Consider the following 14,492-nt stretch of genomic DNA (forward strand, 5'->3'; position numbering starts at 1 on the left):
ATCATCATCATCAGCCTGTGTACGTCCACTGCTGGGCATAGGCCTTCCCTAAAGAGCGCCACAACACCCGGTCCTCAGCCTTCCCCATCCAGCCACTTCCCGCCAGCCGCTTAGTAATATTATAAATGCGAAAGTGTATCTGTCTGTCGGTTATCTTTTCACGGCCCAACAGTTTAACTGAAAAGTTAGCTTACAAAGCGGGGACGGACATAGGCTACTTTTTATTCCGGAAAATCAAACGGGATTTTTAAAGACCCATATGCGTTTAACCGATTTGTATAATAGTATTGGCGTCACTCAGAAAAGCAGGTATTATTTAAATATTTTTATCGAATTATTGGAATGTCCTCTCCAATACCAACACAAAAAAACACAAGTTTAATGTGTAAGGTTATCCGAGAGTTTTAATCTAAACAAACTAATGCCAAAATAAATAATTTAATTAGAGCGTGATTGCTATCACAACATCTAATTATCCAGTTTAAAATCCAAATACCGAAAATATGCGATATCGCCCCGAATCTCGGAAGGAGACTGAACTAAAACCTTCGAAACACCCGTATTTATGCAAGTTCAATCTTGTTGACCGCCTAGCAACAGATTGTATGACATCGAATGAGCCAAATATCGATTTTATCAATCTACCTGCATTAGATAAATTAATAATTTTATATTATTTTTGACAACTCAAATCAATTTTTAAAAATAACCTTACAGTTCGGCCGTCCTGAATTTAACACGTCCTCGTGTTTCTAATCAATCTTGTCATGTCAGTCGCGGGCTTCCTTGCCCTAAGTCAAATCCAAATCATGGGCTATCCTGCCCTCTGTCAAATCATTAAAACCTACCCTTGAACTGCCGAACTCTCAGTTTTAATATCAAGTCAACAATAAATCCAAACGACTAACTTCTCATTCGATGTATACAAAATCTGAACCACTTATTGCAAATTACTTTCCACTTCACAAAAGACTAAATTCTTAAAAAAAAAACTAAAAATTTTAATCACCAAATCAAACTCAATAAAAATTTTAATCAAATGTGGGTTGTTTACAAAAAGATACCAAAGCGAATTTAAGACAACGTGAGACACATCCCACTTCTGAATTATTGGCGTCACTCAGAAAAGCAGGTATTATTTAAATATTTTTATCGAATTATTGGAATGTCCTCTCCAAAACCAACACAAAAAAACACAAGTTTAATGTGTAAGGTTATCCGAGAGTTTTAATCTAAACAAACTAATGCCAAAATAAATAATTTAATTAGAGCGTGATTGCTATCACAACATCTAATTAACCGAAAATATGCGATATCGCCCCGAATCTCGGAAGGAGACTGAACTAAAACCTTCGAAACACCCGTATTTATGCAAGTTCAATCTTGTTGACCGCCTAGCAACAGATTGTATGACATCGAATGAGCCAAATATCGATTTTATCAATCTACCTGCATTAGATAAATTAATAATTTTATATTATTTTTGACAACTCAAATCAATTTTTAAAAATAACCTTACAGTTCGGCCGTCCTGAATTTAACACGTCCTCGTGTTTCTAATCAATCTTGTCATGTCAGTCGCGGGCTTCCTTGCCCTAAGTCAAATCCAAATCATGGGCTATCCTGCCCTCTGTCAAATCATTAAAACCTACCCTTGAACTGCCGAACTCTCAGTTTTAATATCAAGTCAACAATAAATCCAAACGACTAACTTCTCATTCGATGTATACAAAATCTGAACCACTTATTGCAAATTACTTTCCACTTCACAAAAGACTAAATTCTTAAAAAAAAAAACTAAAAATTTTAATCACCAAATCAAACTCAATAAAAATTTTAATCAAATGTGGGTTGTTTACAAAAAGATACCAAAGCGAATTTAAGACAACGTGAGACACATCCCACTTCTGAATTATTGGCGTCACTCAGAAAAGCAGGTATTATTTAAATATTTTTATCGAATTATTGGAATGTCCTCTCCAAAACCAACACAAAAAAAACACAAGTTTAATGTGTAAGGTTATCCGAGAGTTTTAATCTAAACAAACTAATGCCAAAATAAATAATTTAATTAGAGCGTGATTGCTATCACAACATCTAATTATCCAGTTTAAAATCCAAATACCGAAAATATGCGATATCGCCCCGAATCTCGGAAGGAGACTGAACTAAAACCTTCGAAACACCCGTATTTATGCAAGTTCAATCTTGTTGACCGCCTAGCAACAGATTGTATGACATCGAATGAGCCAAATATCGATTTTATCAATCTACCTGCATTAGATAAATTAATAATTTTATATTATTTTTGACAACTCAAATCAATTTTTAAAAATAACCTTACAGTTCGGCCGTCCTGAATTTAACACGTCCTCGTGTTTCTAATCAATCTTGTCATGTCAGTCGCGGGCTTCCTTGCCCTAAGTCAAATCCAAATCATGGGCTATCCTGCCCTCTGTCAAATCATTAAAACCTACCCTTGAACTGCCGAACTCTCAGTTTTAATATCAAGTCAACAATAAATCCAAACGACTAACTTCTCATTCGATGTATACAAAATCTGAACCACTTATTGCAAATTACTTTCCACTTCACAAAAGACTAAATTCTTAAAAAAAAAAAACTAAAAATTTTAATCACCAAATCAAACTCAATAAAAATTTTAATCAAATGTGGGTTGTTTACAAAAAGATACCAAAGCGAATTTAAGACAACGTGAGACACATCCCACTTCTGAATTATTGGCGTCACTCAGAAAAGCAGGTATTATTTAAATATTTTTATCGAATTATTGGAATGTCCTCTCCAAAACCAACACAAAAAAACACAAGTTTAATGTGTAAGGTTATCCGAGAGTTTTAATCTAAACAAACTAATGCCAAAATAAATAATTTAATTAGAGCGTGATTGCTATCACAACATCTAATTATCCAGTTTAAAATCCAAATACCGAAAATATGCGATATCGCCCCGAATCTCGGAAGGAGACTGAACTAAAACCTTCGAAACACCCGTATTTATGCAAGTTCAATCTTGTTGACCGCCTAGCAACAGATTGTATGACATCGAATGAGCCAAATATCGATTTTATCAATCTATCTGCATTAGATAAATTAATAATTTTATATTATTTTTGACAACTCAAATCAATTTTTAAAAATAACCTTACAATAGGAACCAAAGTCGCTTGCGATCCAGGAATGACATGACATAGACATAGTGCGGGATTTTAAAAAAAACCTAAATCAAAGGTCACTTCTTATGAATCAGCTGTTTTACTCTATATCTGCACGTGTATCTCCAAGCAAATGTTTATTGTAGATAAGAAAAAAATTTACCACTATTTTTCCAGTACTTAGTACCTACCTAGTGCTGAGTCACAAACAACAAGATAATAGAATAACTATTATAGTATTGTTTAAAAAATCATTTCTTTTTCTTCGCTATTCCGTGAGAATTGCGAAAAATCGGGCCTTATTCCTTGAGTCATTTGTAAAGGCTCTGCAAAATTTTACTAGTTAGAAATGCAAAAAATTTCATGCAAAAACTACTGAACGGATTTGGCTCTTTGGAATGTGGATAGATTATTCCCTGGATTAGCACATAGGCTACTTTTTATCCCGGAAAATTAAAGAGAGGATTTCAAAAACCTATATTCACGTGAATGAAGTCGCGGGCATCAGCTAGTTGATAATAAATAATAATGTTTCCTCTAATTAAAATTCTACTACCGCATATTCCTCCTTTTTCTACAACTGCACCGCACGCCACCATTAGCAATTTCGCCCTCGTCACCTGACTGCCTGGTGCACTTCGACCGCCCGTTGTGCCAGATCCTTTTTTCCACGCACATGCAAACTGTGGAATCAACTCCCATTGGCGGTGTTCCCACTAGATTACAACATGGGGTTATTCAAGGGGCGGACCAACAAATTCCTGAAAGGCCGGCAACGCATTAGCGGTTCCTCTGGTGCTGCAAATGTTCATGGGCAGCGGTGCTCAGCTAACTTCGCTATTTTTTTATTTAAAGAAATATCCTTTACTTAGTTTTAAACCCCCGACCCAAAAAGACGGCTGTTATAACTTTGACGTGTGTGTGTCTGTGGCATCGTAGCTCCTAAACTAATGAACCGATTTTAATTTAGTTTTGTTTTGTTTGAAAGGTGGCTTGATCGAGAGTGTTCTTAGCTATAATCCAAGAAAATCGGTTCAGCCGTTTGAAAGTTATCAGCTCTTTTCTTGTTACTGTAACCTTCACTTGTCGGGGGTGTTATATATTTTTAATTTACACTTGTATTATTAGTACCTACCTACCTATATATTGTTTGTTTCACTTTTTACATCATGATCAACCTATTTCCGCCCCACTACTGAGTACGGGTCTCCTCTCAGAATGAGAAGGGTTTTAGGCCATAGTCTGCCACGCTGGCCCAATGCGGATTGGCAGACTTCACACACCTTTGAAAACATGGAGAACTCTCAGGCATGCAGGTTTCCTCACGATGTTTTCCTTCACCGTTAAAGCAAGTGATATTTAATTGCTTAAAACTTTTTACGCTACGTGTAAAAATAAACTGTCGGGCGTAAGTACCTACCTCGAGGTCATTGCTCTGCTGTCCCCAAAAATGTCGACGTCACAGGCCACAGCATTACGCGTAGATTCAGAAGTTGTTTGTTTATATAAATATTGTATATCAAATCTTTGAAAAGAGCAACCGCCGAGTTTCTTGCAGCAACCGCAGGTTTCTTCTTCTCGGTAGGAAAGGCATTCCGAACCAGTGGTAGATGCTTTTGACGATTCAAAAGAACTTGTAAAAGTCTAATTGAATAAAAATATTTTGAATTTGAATTTATATAAAACGATTTCCTAGCAGTTGCCCGCGACTTCGTCTGCGTAAACTTTTAAGTTTTCCATGAAAATAAAAAATTTCCTCCTCATTTACCTATTCACTCACTAATTTCAATATAAGAGGTTCATTTATAACCAAATGGTACGCAATAAAAAAAAATACTTATTATAATAAAACTTCACTCAGCTTTCATAGTTACGCCTTTCATACAATCGTACAAGTTGCAACCCCCAATTTATCGTCTTATTGAGGGATTTCCAACTCCTTCTCATCCTCTTAAGGGTGGATTTTCGTAAAACTGTCTTCATTTCCACGCCGCCCGCATAACACCCCCGACCAGTTAAGGTTACAGTAACTAGAAAAGTGCTGATAACTTTCAAACGGCTGAACCGATTTTCTTGGATTATAGCTAAGAACACTCTCGATCAAGCCACCTTTCAAACAAAAGAAAAACTAAATTAAAATCGGTTCATTAGTTTAGAAGCTACGATGCCACAAACAGATACACAGATACACACAACAAACTTATAACACCCCTCTTTTTGGGTCGGGAGTTAAAAACCTGAAGAGTGACAATAGGTTACTTTTATCCCATAAAATCACGGAATTTTTAAAAGCTGAACCACGTGGATGGAGTCGCGGGCATCAGCTAGTGTATGTTGTGTATATGTAAATGTTTAAGAGGGCTCTCTCCGTCACTCGTTTCATACAATCGTAGTTCCAATTTCATTTGAAAATTAAGCAACCAAAGTCCATGAAATTTTGCAGACATATTCTAGAAACTAATATCTATGCCTGTGGTTTTCCAGATTTCTGTTAAAATATTCGGTTTCAAAGTTACGCGGTCTTAAAAATTTACATACAAATCTTTGAGCCCCTGTAATTTTAAAACTTCATATTTTTAGAAAAATCTAAAACACCACAGACACAAATATTAGTTTCTAGAATATGTCTGCAAAATTTCATGGACTTTGGTTGCTTAATATTCAAATGAAATTGGAACTACGATTGTATGAAACGAGTGACGGAGAGAGCCCTGTTAAGGTTGAGATCTAGTATAGACCGCACTTTCACTTTGACTTTGCCCAGACTTAAGACACTGTTAAAACGAGACAGCGTTATACCGCTGGCACAAGTCTGTCTCGTTTTAACTGAAACTTAAATCTAAGCGAAGTCAAAGTGCTCTCTATAGATTTCAACCTTAGACCTTGGTGTGAATGGAGGTGTAAAAGAGTAGATACTTAATTCTAAACAGGTAAAGATCGTGATCAATGATATCGTCATTACCTACACTTGTCATTCTGTACTCGTCCGTCCATCTGTAGACCTAACACCTAATACCAGCTTCCCACGGTGCGTGATTCTGCGGATTATCACGTACGGTCGACGACCACGGACAGCCACGCACCGCGCACAAGCAGAGTTAACTAGAGTGAGGGAACTCTCGGTTTGATTCTGAATCGACGATATGTCAAATTTTAGGTTATGGATGACGTGAAATCAAAGAAAAATAGGCGAATCACAGGATACGTAGCGTCAAATTTGTGCTATGTTGTACTAATTTTGCATGCCTGATTATGTAAGGTGAAACATTACTAGACAATATGTATTAACATCTAATTGTAAAAAATGTGTCTGCTAATAAAGAATAATGAATCTTGAAATATAGGAATATTTGACGCGCATCAGTGACGTCGAAGCCTCAGCGTTTTGTTACAAGTTCCCTAAGTGTAGTGAACTCCTAAGTTCAGATACAAGTTAGCCCTTGACTGCAATCTCACCTGGTGGTAAGTGATGATGCAGTCTAGATGGAAGCTAACCTGGAAGGGGTATGGCAGTTTTTTTTTGCGCTGCTATGAACCATTCTCTTCCCATGGTGCGTTGGACTGGTCCGCGTCCGTCCGCAATTTCACACGCCGTGGGAAGCCGGTATAACAGTGTTAGACCTTGAAACGAGCAATAATGTTATTTATTGCGCATTTACGATTATTATCATGTCCAATAGTTATTTTTATCACCAGTAATAAGCTAAGCTGATTCTAAATGTAGTATAGAAGCAGGCGTTATTTTGCGGAAGTCCATGATATACAAAAGAACTCAGGAGATGTAGATCTTACAATTAGGCAATTAGGCATTGTAAGGTCTACATCTCCTGAGGATGCTCCGGTGTCGGGGCGAAACGCGCGTCGAGTGGTGTTTGGGATATGTGTGGTGCTGTGTGGTGGTGGTTCGTGTGGCTTGCTTGGTGGCTGGCTTTTCCTGCATGTTTTTCAGTTGGAGGGCGGACGGTGCATGTCGCATGCTGCATGTTGCACCATACAGATTTATTTGGTTTGGCGGATTATAGCAAACTAGCTGACGCCCGCGACTTCGTCCGCGTGGATTTAGGTTTTTTGAAATCCCGTGGGAACTCTTTGGTTTTCCGGGATAAAAAGTAGCCTATGTGCTAATCATGGATATTATCTATCTCCATTTCGAATTTCAACCAAATCCGTCCAGTAGTTTATGCGTGAAGGAGTAACAAACATACACACACACACACACACACACACACACACACACACACACACACACACACACACACACACACACACACACACACACACACACACACAAACTTTCGCCTTTATAATATTAGTGTGATTAAGCTTTTGGTTCCTTGTATAAGCTGATTCTAGTGCCATGGTTAGGTTAGTTAGCTAGTTCCTACTATCCTGCGAAAAAACGCACTCTATCATATTCATCATGATCACCTTAACGACCTCCCTGGCACAGTGGTAAGAGCTGTGGTCTTATTAGTGGGAGGTCCCGGGTTCGATTCCCGGGAGGAGTTTGGAATTTTATAATTTCCAAACTGGTCTGGTCTGGCGGGAGGCTTCGGCACTATCTAGTTACCACCCTACGGGCAATGCCGTGCCGCCAAGCGATTTAGCGTTCCGATACGATGCCGTGTGGAAACCAATTGGGCTACGGGTTTAATGAAAACTGTCATACAACTTCCAGGTTAGCCCGCTTCCATCTTAGACTGCATCATCACTTACCATCAGGTGAGACTGCAGTCAAGGGCTAATATGTATCTGAATAATAAAAAAAAACAATTGATCACTAGTGAAGTGATCCTCTGAGAATGAGAACGGTGTAGGTCCATAGATATGTATGTAGGTCATAACCCGCCACGCTGGCCAAGTGCGGATTGACAGACTTCACACACCTTTTTTTTTTTTAAAAAAAAAAAGAATATTAGTCATTTTAATCATGACTAACATTCCCCTTTCCCCTCCAACCGAGCGTAAAGCTTGTACTAGGAGTGGGTGCGACGATAGTGCAACGGGCGAGGATTGAACAGTCGACCTTTCGGATTTCAGTCCGTTCCTATAACCATTGAGTTATTGAGGCTTATACCTTTAAGAACATTATGGATAACTCTTGGGCATGCAGGTTTCCTCACGATGTTTTCCTTCACTGTTAAAGCAATCTATATTTAAATTGCCTAAAACGCACATAACTCCAAAAAGTTAGAGGTGTCAGACGGACAGACAGACAGACAGATAGCGGAGGCTTAGCAATAAAATAGGTCCCGTTGACACCCTTCGGGTATGGAACCCTAAAAAGCCAGTTCTTGAAAAAAGAATTCCGTTATCATAAAAAACATTGAGTTCAATATTCCGTGTTATCAGTATTGTTGAAAATCTTTATCACACCGCCTCTGTAGGAGGCCGCAATCATTCATTACACGCATACAAATCATACTAATATTTATTTTTGTGTTTGTTGTGGGCTCTTCTCAGACCTGGGCGCGTTTGGAACCCTCGTAGCTTTAGTTTTAAGTTTACATAATTTATTATCACCACTATTATCATCTTATATATCTAACAATTCTGACTATCAAATTTTTGAACTCATTGCTTTTCCGGAATTAAAAATAGCCTATGTCACTCAATAATCAAATAACAACAAAATGGATATATCAATTATATTATTTCTTCCACTTAAGCCTCGATAGCTCAACGGTTGAGGAGCGGACTGAATTCCGAAAGGTCGGCGGTTCAAACCCACCCGTTGCGCTATAGAATAGAATAGAATAGAATTTATTTATTTGCATAATATGTGTATAAAAGTTGATGATATGATTACAAGGTTCGACACATTAGCCGTAGTGGCGTACAAATATTGTCGTACCCACTCCTGGCACAAGCTTTACGCTTAGTTGGAGGGGAAAGGGGAGTATTAGTCATGATTAGCATGGCTAATATTCTTTAAAACAAAAACGCAAAACTTGTGTTTTAAACGACTTAAACACTTATATATAATTAAACTAGCTGATGCCCGCGACTTCGTCCGCGTGGATTTAGGTTTTTCGAAATCCCGTGGGAACTCTTTGATTTTCCGGGATAAAAAGTACCCTATGTGCTAATCCAGGATATTATACACACACACACACACACACACACACACACACACACACACACACACACACACACACACACACACAGACACACACACACACAGACACACACACACACACACACACACACACACACACACACACACACACACACACACACAAACTTTCGCCTTTATAATATTAGTGTGAAGTATGATGAAATATACTATACCTTATTAATTACCATTATTAATTGCACCTCCACTTATCTGCGGTTAAATTTTATGCATAATAGTTTTTAATTTATCGGAAAAAATACCTGATTACGGAACCCTCGGTGCGCGAGTCTGGCTCGCACTTGGCCGGTTTTTTTTTTTATTGTTTCCTTGTTTATCTAAAAATTGCCATTTTCCCACCGATGAAGATTCCCATTATATCTATTAACAGGGCTCTCTCCATACAATCGTTGTTCCAATTTCATTTGAATATTAAGCAACCAAAGTCCATGAAATGCAGACATACCTATTCTAGAAACTAATATCTGTGCCTGTGGTGTTTTAGATTTTTCTAAAAATATGTAGTTTTAAAATTACAGGCGCTCAAAGATTTGTATGTAAATTTTTAAGACCGCGTAACTTTGAAACCGAATATTTTAACAGAAATCTGGAAAACCACAGGCATAGAGTTTAGTTTCTAGAATATATCTACAAAATTTCATGGACTTTGGTTGCTTAATATTCAAATTAAATTGGAACTACGTGTGTATGGAGCGAGTGACGGAGAGACCCCTTTTTAACCCCCGACCCAAAAAGAGGGGTGTTATAAGTTTGACGTGTGTATCTGTGTATCTGTGTGTCTGTGTATCTGTGTGTCTGTGTATCTGTGTATCTGTGTATCTGTCTGTGGCATCGTAGCGCCTAAACGAATGAACCGATTTTAATTTAGTTTTTTTTGTTTGAAAGGTGGCTTGATCGAGAGTGTTCTTAGCTATAATCTAAAAAAATTGGTTCAGCCGTTTAAGAGTTATCAGCTCTTTTCTAGTTTTCTTGTAGAAAAGAAGGTTAGATAACCGTTAGGTTCATAATATTATGTCAATAGACAAATGTCAAGCTGTCAAGATGGACGTTGCCTAAATACATAATTATTTATTTGAAAATGATGTTTTGGAAAACTCAAAAAATACTTTGGATCGTCGGGGGTGTTATAAATTTTTAATTTACACTTGTATGTTGACAGGTTGTTAAATATTCACTTCCTCTTTTCCAGGCTAGCGAACATCATGAAGGAAATAGCTTTGCTACCGGACAATCTGCTCCGGATGCCGTCAGTGGGGCTGGTGAACCAGTGGTACGAGCGTTCCTTTGAGGAGATCATCGAGTTTGAGAAGAAGGAACCCGAACCGCCAGTGCTGGACCAGTACGTATTGACTAGTATCTAAAGCTTAAACTTTTCTAGGGTTACCTCAAAAGAAAAAACGGAACCCTTATAGGATCACTTTGTTATCTGTCTGTCTATCCGTCTGTCAAGAAACCTATAGGGTACTTCCCGTTGACCTAGAGACATGAAATTTAGCAGGTAGGTAGGTCTTATAGCACAAGTAAAGGAATAAATTCGAAAACCGTGAATTCGTGGTTACATCACTAAATAAATTAAGGGGAAAAATACCTTAAAAGTTTTCTTGACAGACAGACAACAAAGTAATCCTATGTGATCACAATTATTTTAATTTGTTTTGACTGTTACTTGTCGGCAGTAAATTAAATCCTCTTTCCAGGTTCTGTGAAAGATTGGTCCACATTCGCAACAGACACGCAGACGTGGTCCAAACGATGGCCCAGGGCGTTTTGGAGCTAAAGGAGTCCCATGAAGTCGATCCTGGCATCGAAAACTCGATACAATACTTCCTGGATCGATTCTACATGAGCCGGATATCGATACGGATGCTCATCAACCAACACAGTGAGTTAAATATCGATTTTATTTACTCGTATTAAATCGAATTCATTTAGTACCTAATCGATTCCTATAGTTCAGGGAGAAGTGAAATCGAGACTTTGTCTGTGTTGGTGTTAGCTGGCGGGCGTGCTCTGCCTTTTTGGAGTGTTTTTTTTTGTTAAAACTGACTGGAAAGCGCTCTAAGGGGGTGCCGTGTGTGTGTCGGCGAGCGCCGGCACAGACGGGGTCCATACTTGTATAGTTTAACTAACTTGTTACAAATAACTACAAACTTGACATTGGGTAATCTTTGCAAAGCCAGACGAGAGCGAAAAAAAAAGTGAAATCGATGAGTATACTTAGTTGCTACTTCTTAAATCTTAAGGAAATTATTATGGACTCTTAGTGCTACAAACATTTCATGGTCAATTGACTCATCTGGTGACAGAAGGGCTGACTCATTTTTTGCGCAAAGAATCAGCCTGGCTGTCTAGCACGGTAATGCAGCCAGTATTCTTGGCACCATTCATGATTTGTACAGTAATGAAATGAGGCTAGCTATAGATTTTATTGTAGCATTTGCAATAACTACTTACTTAAAAAACATATATTATTCAAAACCATGCTATAAATAAGTTTGTATAAAAGAAACTAGGTTATAACTATAATGAATATTAATGTATTGAATGAAATTGCTAGAAAAACATGAATTCAATGAATAAATTACTCGCCAATAACAAGACATTTATTTATCATACAATACATAACAGTTTATTATAAAAACAATAGGTATATTCATCATTTTATGTAGTTTAGGTATCAAGCACCTCGTTCTAAGAGTAGACATTGTGCTTATTCAAAGTCAAAGTCAAAATCATTCATTCAAAGTAGGTACAATTGTACTCCTTTTGATGGTCGAAATTGTTAAACTTGTACGATATAGTGGTGATAATTAATTACGTTACTTAAAACTAAAGCTACGAGGGTTCCAAACGCGCCTAAGTCTGAGCAGAGCCCACAACAAACTGAGCCGAGTATTCTTTTTTTTTTATTATCACCACTTTACAAAATCACATAAACTTATTAGAACTATCAAAGCTGACTGGCAACTCATTCCCAACCTTTCGTTTCATTTAAATAGTCCTTTACATTATAATAGGATTTTCCAATCAGTTTACGTATTTTAAGGATAGTGCTATCATTATAAGTATATATAGATTGTTACGGTTATACTCACGTATTCAGTCGATGTAAGCCTGACTAATTTCGAACCCATCTGGGGTCATTTTTAGGGTTCCGTATCTCAAAAAGAAAATAGGAACCCTTATAGGATCACTTCGTTGTCTGTCTGTCTGAAAAAGAAGACCTATAGGGTACTTCCTGTTGACCTAGAATCATAAAATTTGGCAGGAATGCCAGGCAGGCATCACACTTCACATCACATCACACTAATATTATAAAGGCGAAAGTTTGTATGTGTGTGTGTGTGTGTGTGTGTGTGTGTGTGTATGTTTGTTACTCCTTCACGCAAAAACTACTGAACGGATTTGGCTGAAATTTAGAATGGAGATAGATAATATCCTGGATTAGCACATAGGCTACTTTTTATCCCGGAAAATCAAAGAGTTCCCACGGGATTTCGAAAAACCTAAATCCACGCGGACGAAGTCGCGGGCATCGGCTAGTAAAGTAATATGCTGACCGAGGTAACTGCCAGACTTCCGTCCGGTCAGCATATTAGTCTTATTTGCATAATGTGTCTATACTTAGTATAAGATTGTCAGTTACTTCGCTATTTAATATTACTAATGTTAATAATAAGTTACATACAGGGCATCCCTACACACATATCTACATATACGGCTATAATACCCAAAGACTTACATTTAAGAATAATACTATAAATACTCAGTTAATATCACATTTTATGCAATCTAAACAAATACAAAAAAACTATGGTAAAACTAAGTTACTAAGTTTTGTTATACTATTGCTTTATATTTTGCATTTATTATTGACATACTGCTGTGATTTAGGCACCAAAACCTGTAGGAAAATTGTTATAGAATACTTAAGGCACTATTTAAACCACTTATTAAAAATTATTACAATATTTTATGATAAAACTAAATTGATAAGTTTTATTACTCTAATGATACTTTATGTTCTAAATTATGACAAGCTACATTTTCTACTGTCATGGTGCTATAATAATAATTTAAACACTGAAAAGTACAAGATAAAATATGTAATAGGTGTGACAAATGATGTGAATATAAGTGTGATAAAATATTTAAGGCACTTATTTAAAGCTATAACACTATTTTATCATAAAATTAAGTTAATTAATTTCACTATACTACTACTACCATATGTTCTAAATTATGATAAACTAATAAAAAAATCTGTAACTCTTCATTTTTTGCACACAGATAAACTACTAAGACTCAGCATAGGACTGTATATTTTATACCCCACCAACATGATAATGTCTGGTATATTAGTTATAATGTTATGCAAGGTTTTTGTAAGTTGTAAGCTGGCCATACCAGTTGTAAGAGAGTTAATACAATTTATAATGAGTATGTTGATTTTGAATCACATAAGCTCAAAAATTGAACTCAATGGCATAAATTGTAATAATAATTATAAAAGTTCGAGTAGGATGCATCCACACAGATATGCCAAACAGATCTATACTTTCCTATCTAAACTATTATGTTGTTATCTTAACTACATTAAATACTACAAATCATTGGAATCATACTCAACAAAAAACATTTTTATAGGTACAATTAAAACTAAACAACATAAACTTTTAGTATATTTTTATCACTTTTTAAATTCAATCATAACATACAGAACAGTTTAACATCTGATATTGATCAGCATACCTCAGTGCCGTGTACGGCAGTGGCTGATCCTGACACATTTTATAATACTTATATGTTAAGCAATAATACTACCTCACAGTACTTAAATATATTAACCATGAATATTAGGAGTATAAACAAGAACCTTGATGATTTCCTTGTCTTCATAACACGATTACAAATAAAACCTGACATACTCGTTTTAACTGAATGTTGGACACAGCATATAGTGAATCCTCCACAAGTTGATGGTTATTCGAGCTCTCACACAAAAAATAATCATAATCAAAATGATGGAGTTATTGTATACATTAGAACACATATACATGCCTCGACTTTTGAAGCTTCAATTTCAGAGGCCAACTGTCTTATAATTACTTTCAAGGATATTCATATTATAGCTTTATACCGTCCAGCAGGCTTTCGTAACCCGCAACTGTTTTTGGAATC

At 36.7% G+C, this 14,492-nt stretch overlaps 1 protein-coding gene across 2 annotated transcripts in view; it reads left to right on the forward strand.

Annotated features, from left to right (window-relative positions):
* LOC123879203 (pyruvate dehydrogenase (acetyl-transferring) kinase, mitochondrial) overlaps positions 1–14,492 on the forward strand; it is a 45,255-nt gene that overhangs the window by 21,995 nt on the left and 8,768 nt on the right. For both annotated transcript variants that reach the window (XM_045926808.1, XM_045926809.1), the window contains exons 3-4: positions 10,501–10,650; positions 11,009–11,193. In XM_045926808.1, coding sequence (XP_045782764.1) covers positions 10,501–10,650; positions 11,009–11,193 — 335 coding nt within the window. The remainder of the gene's footprint in view (positions 1–10,500; positions 10,651–11,008; positions 11,194–14,492) is intronic.

Source organism: Maniola jurtina, chromosome 27 (assembly GCF_905333055.1).
Source record: "Maniola jurtina chromosome 27, ilManJurt1.1, whole genome shotgun sequence".
Lineage (NCBI taxonomy): Eukaryota > Metazoa > Arthropoda > Insecta > Lepidoptera > Nymphalidae > Maniola > Maniola jurtina.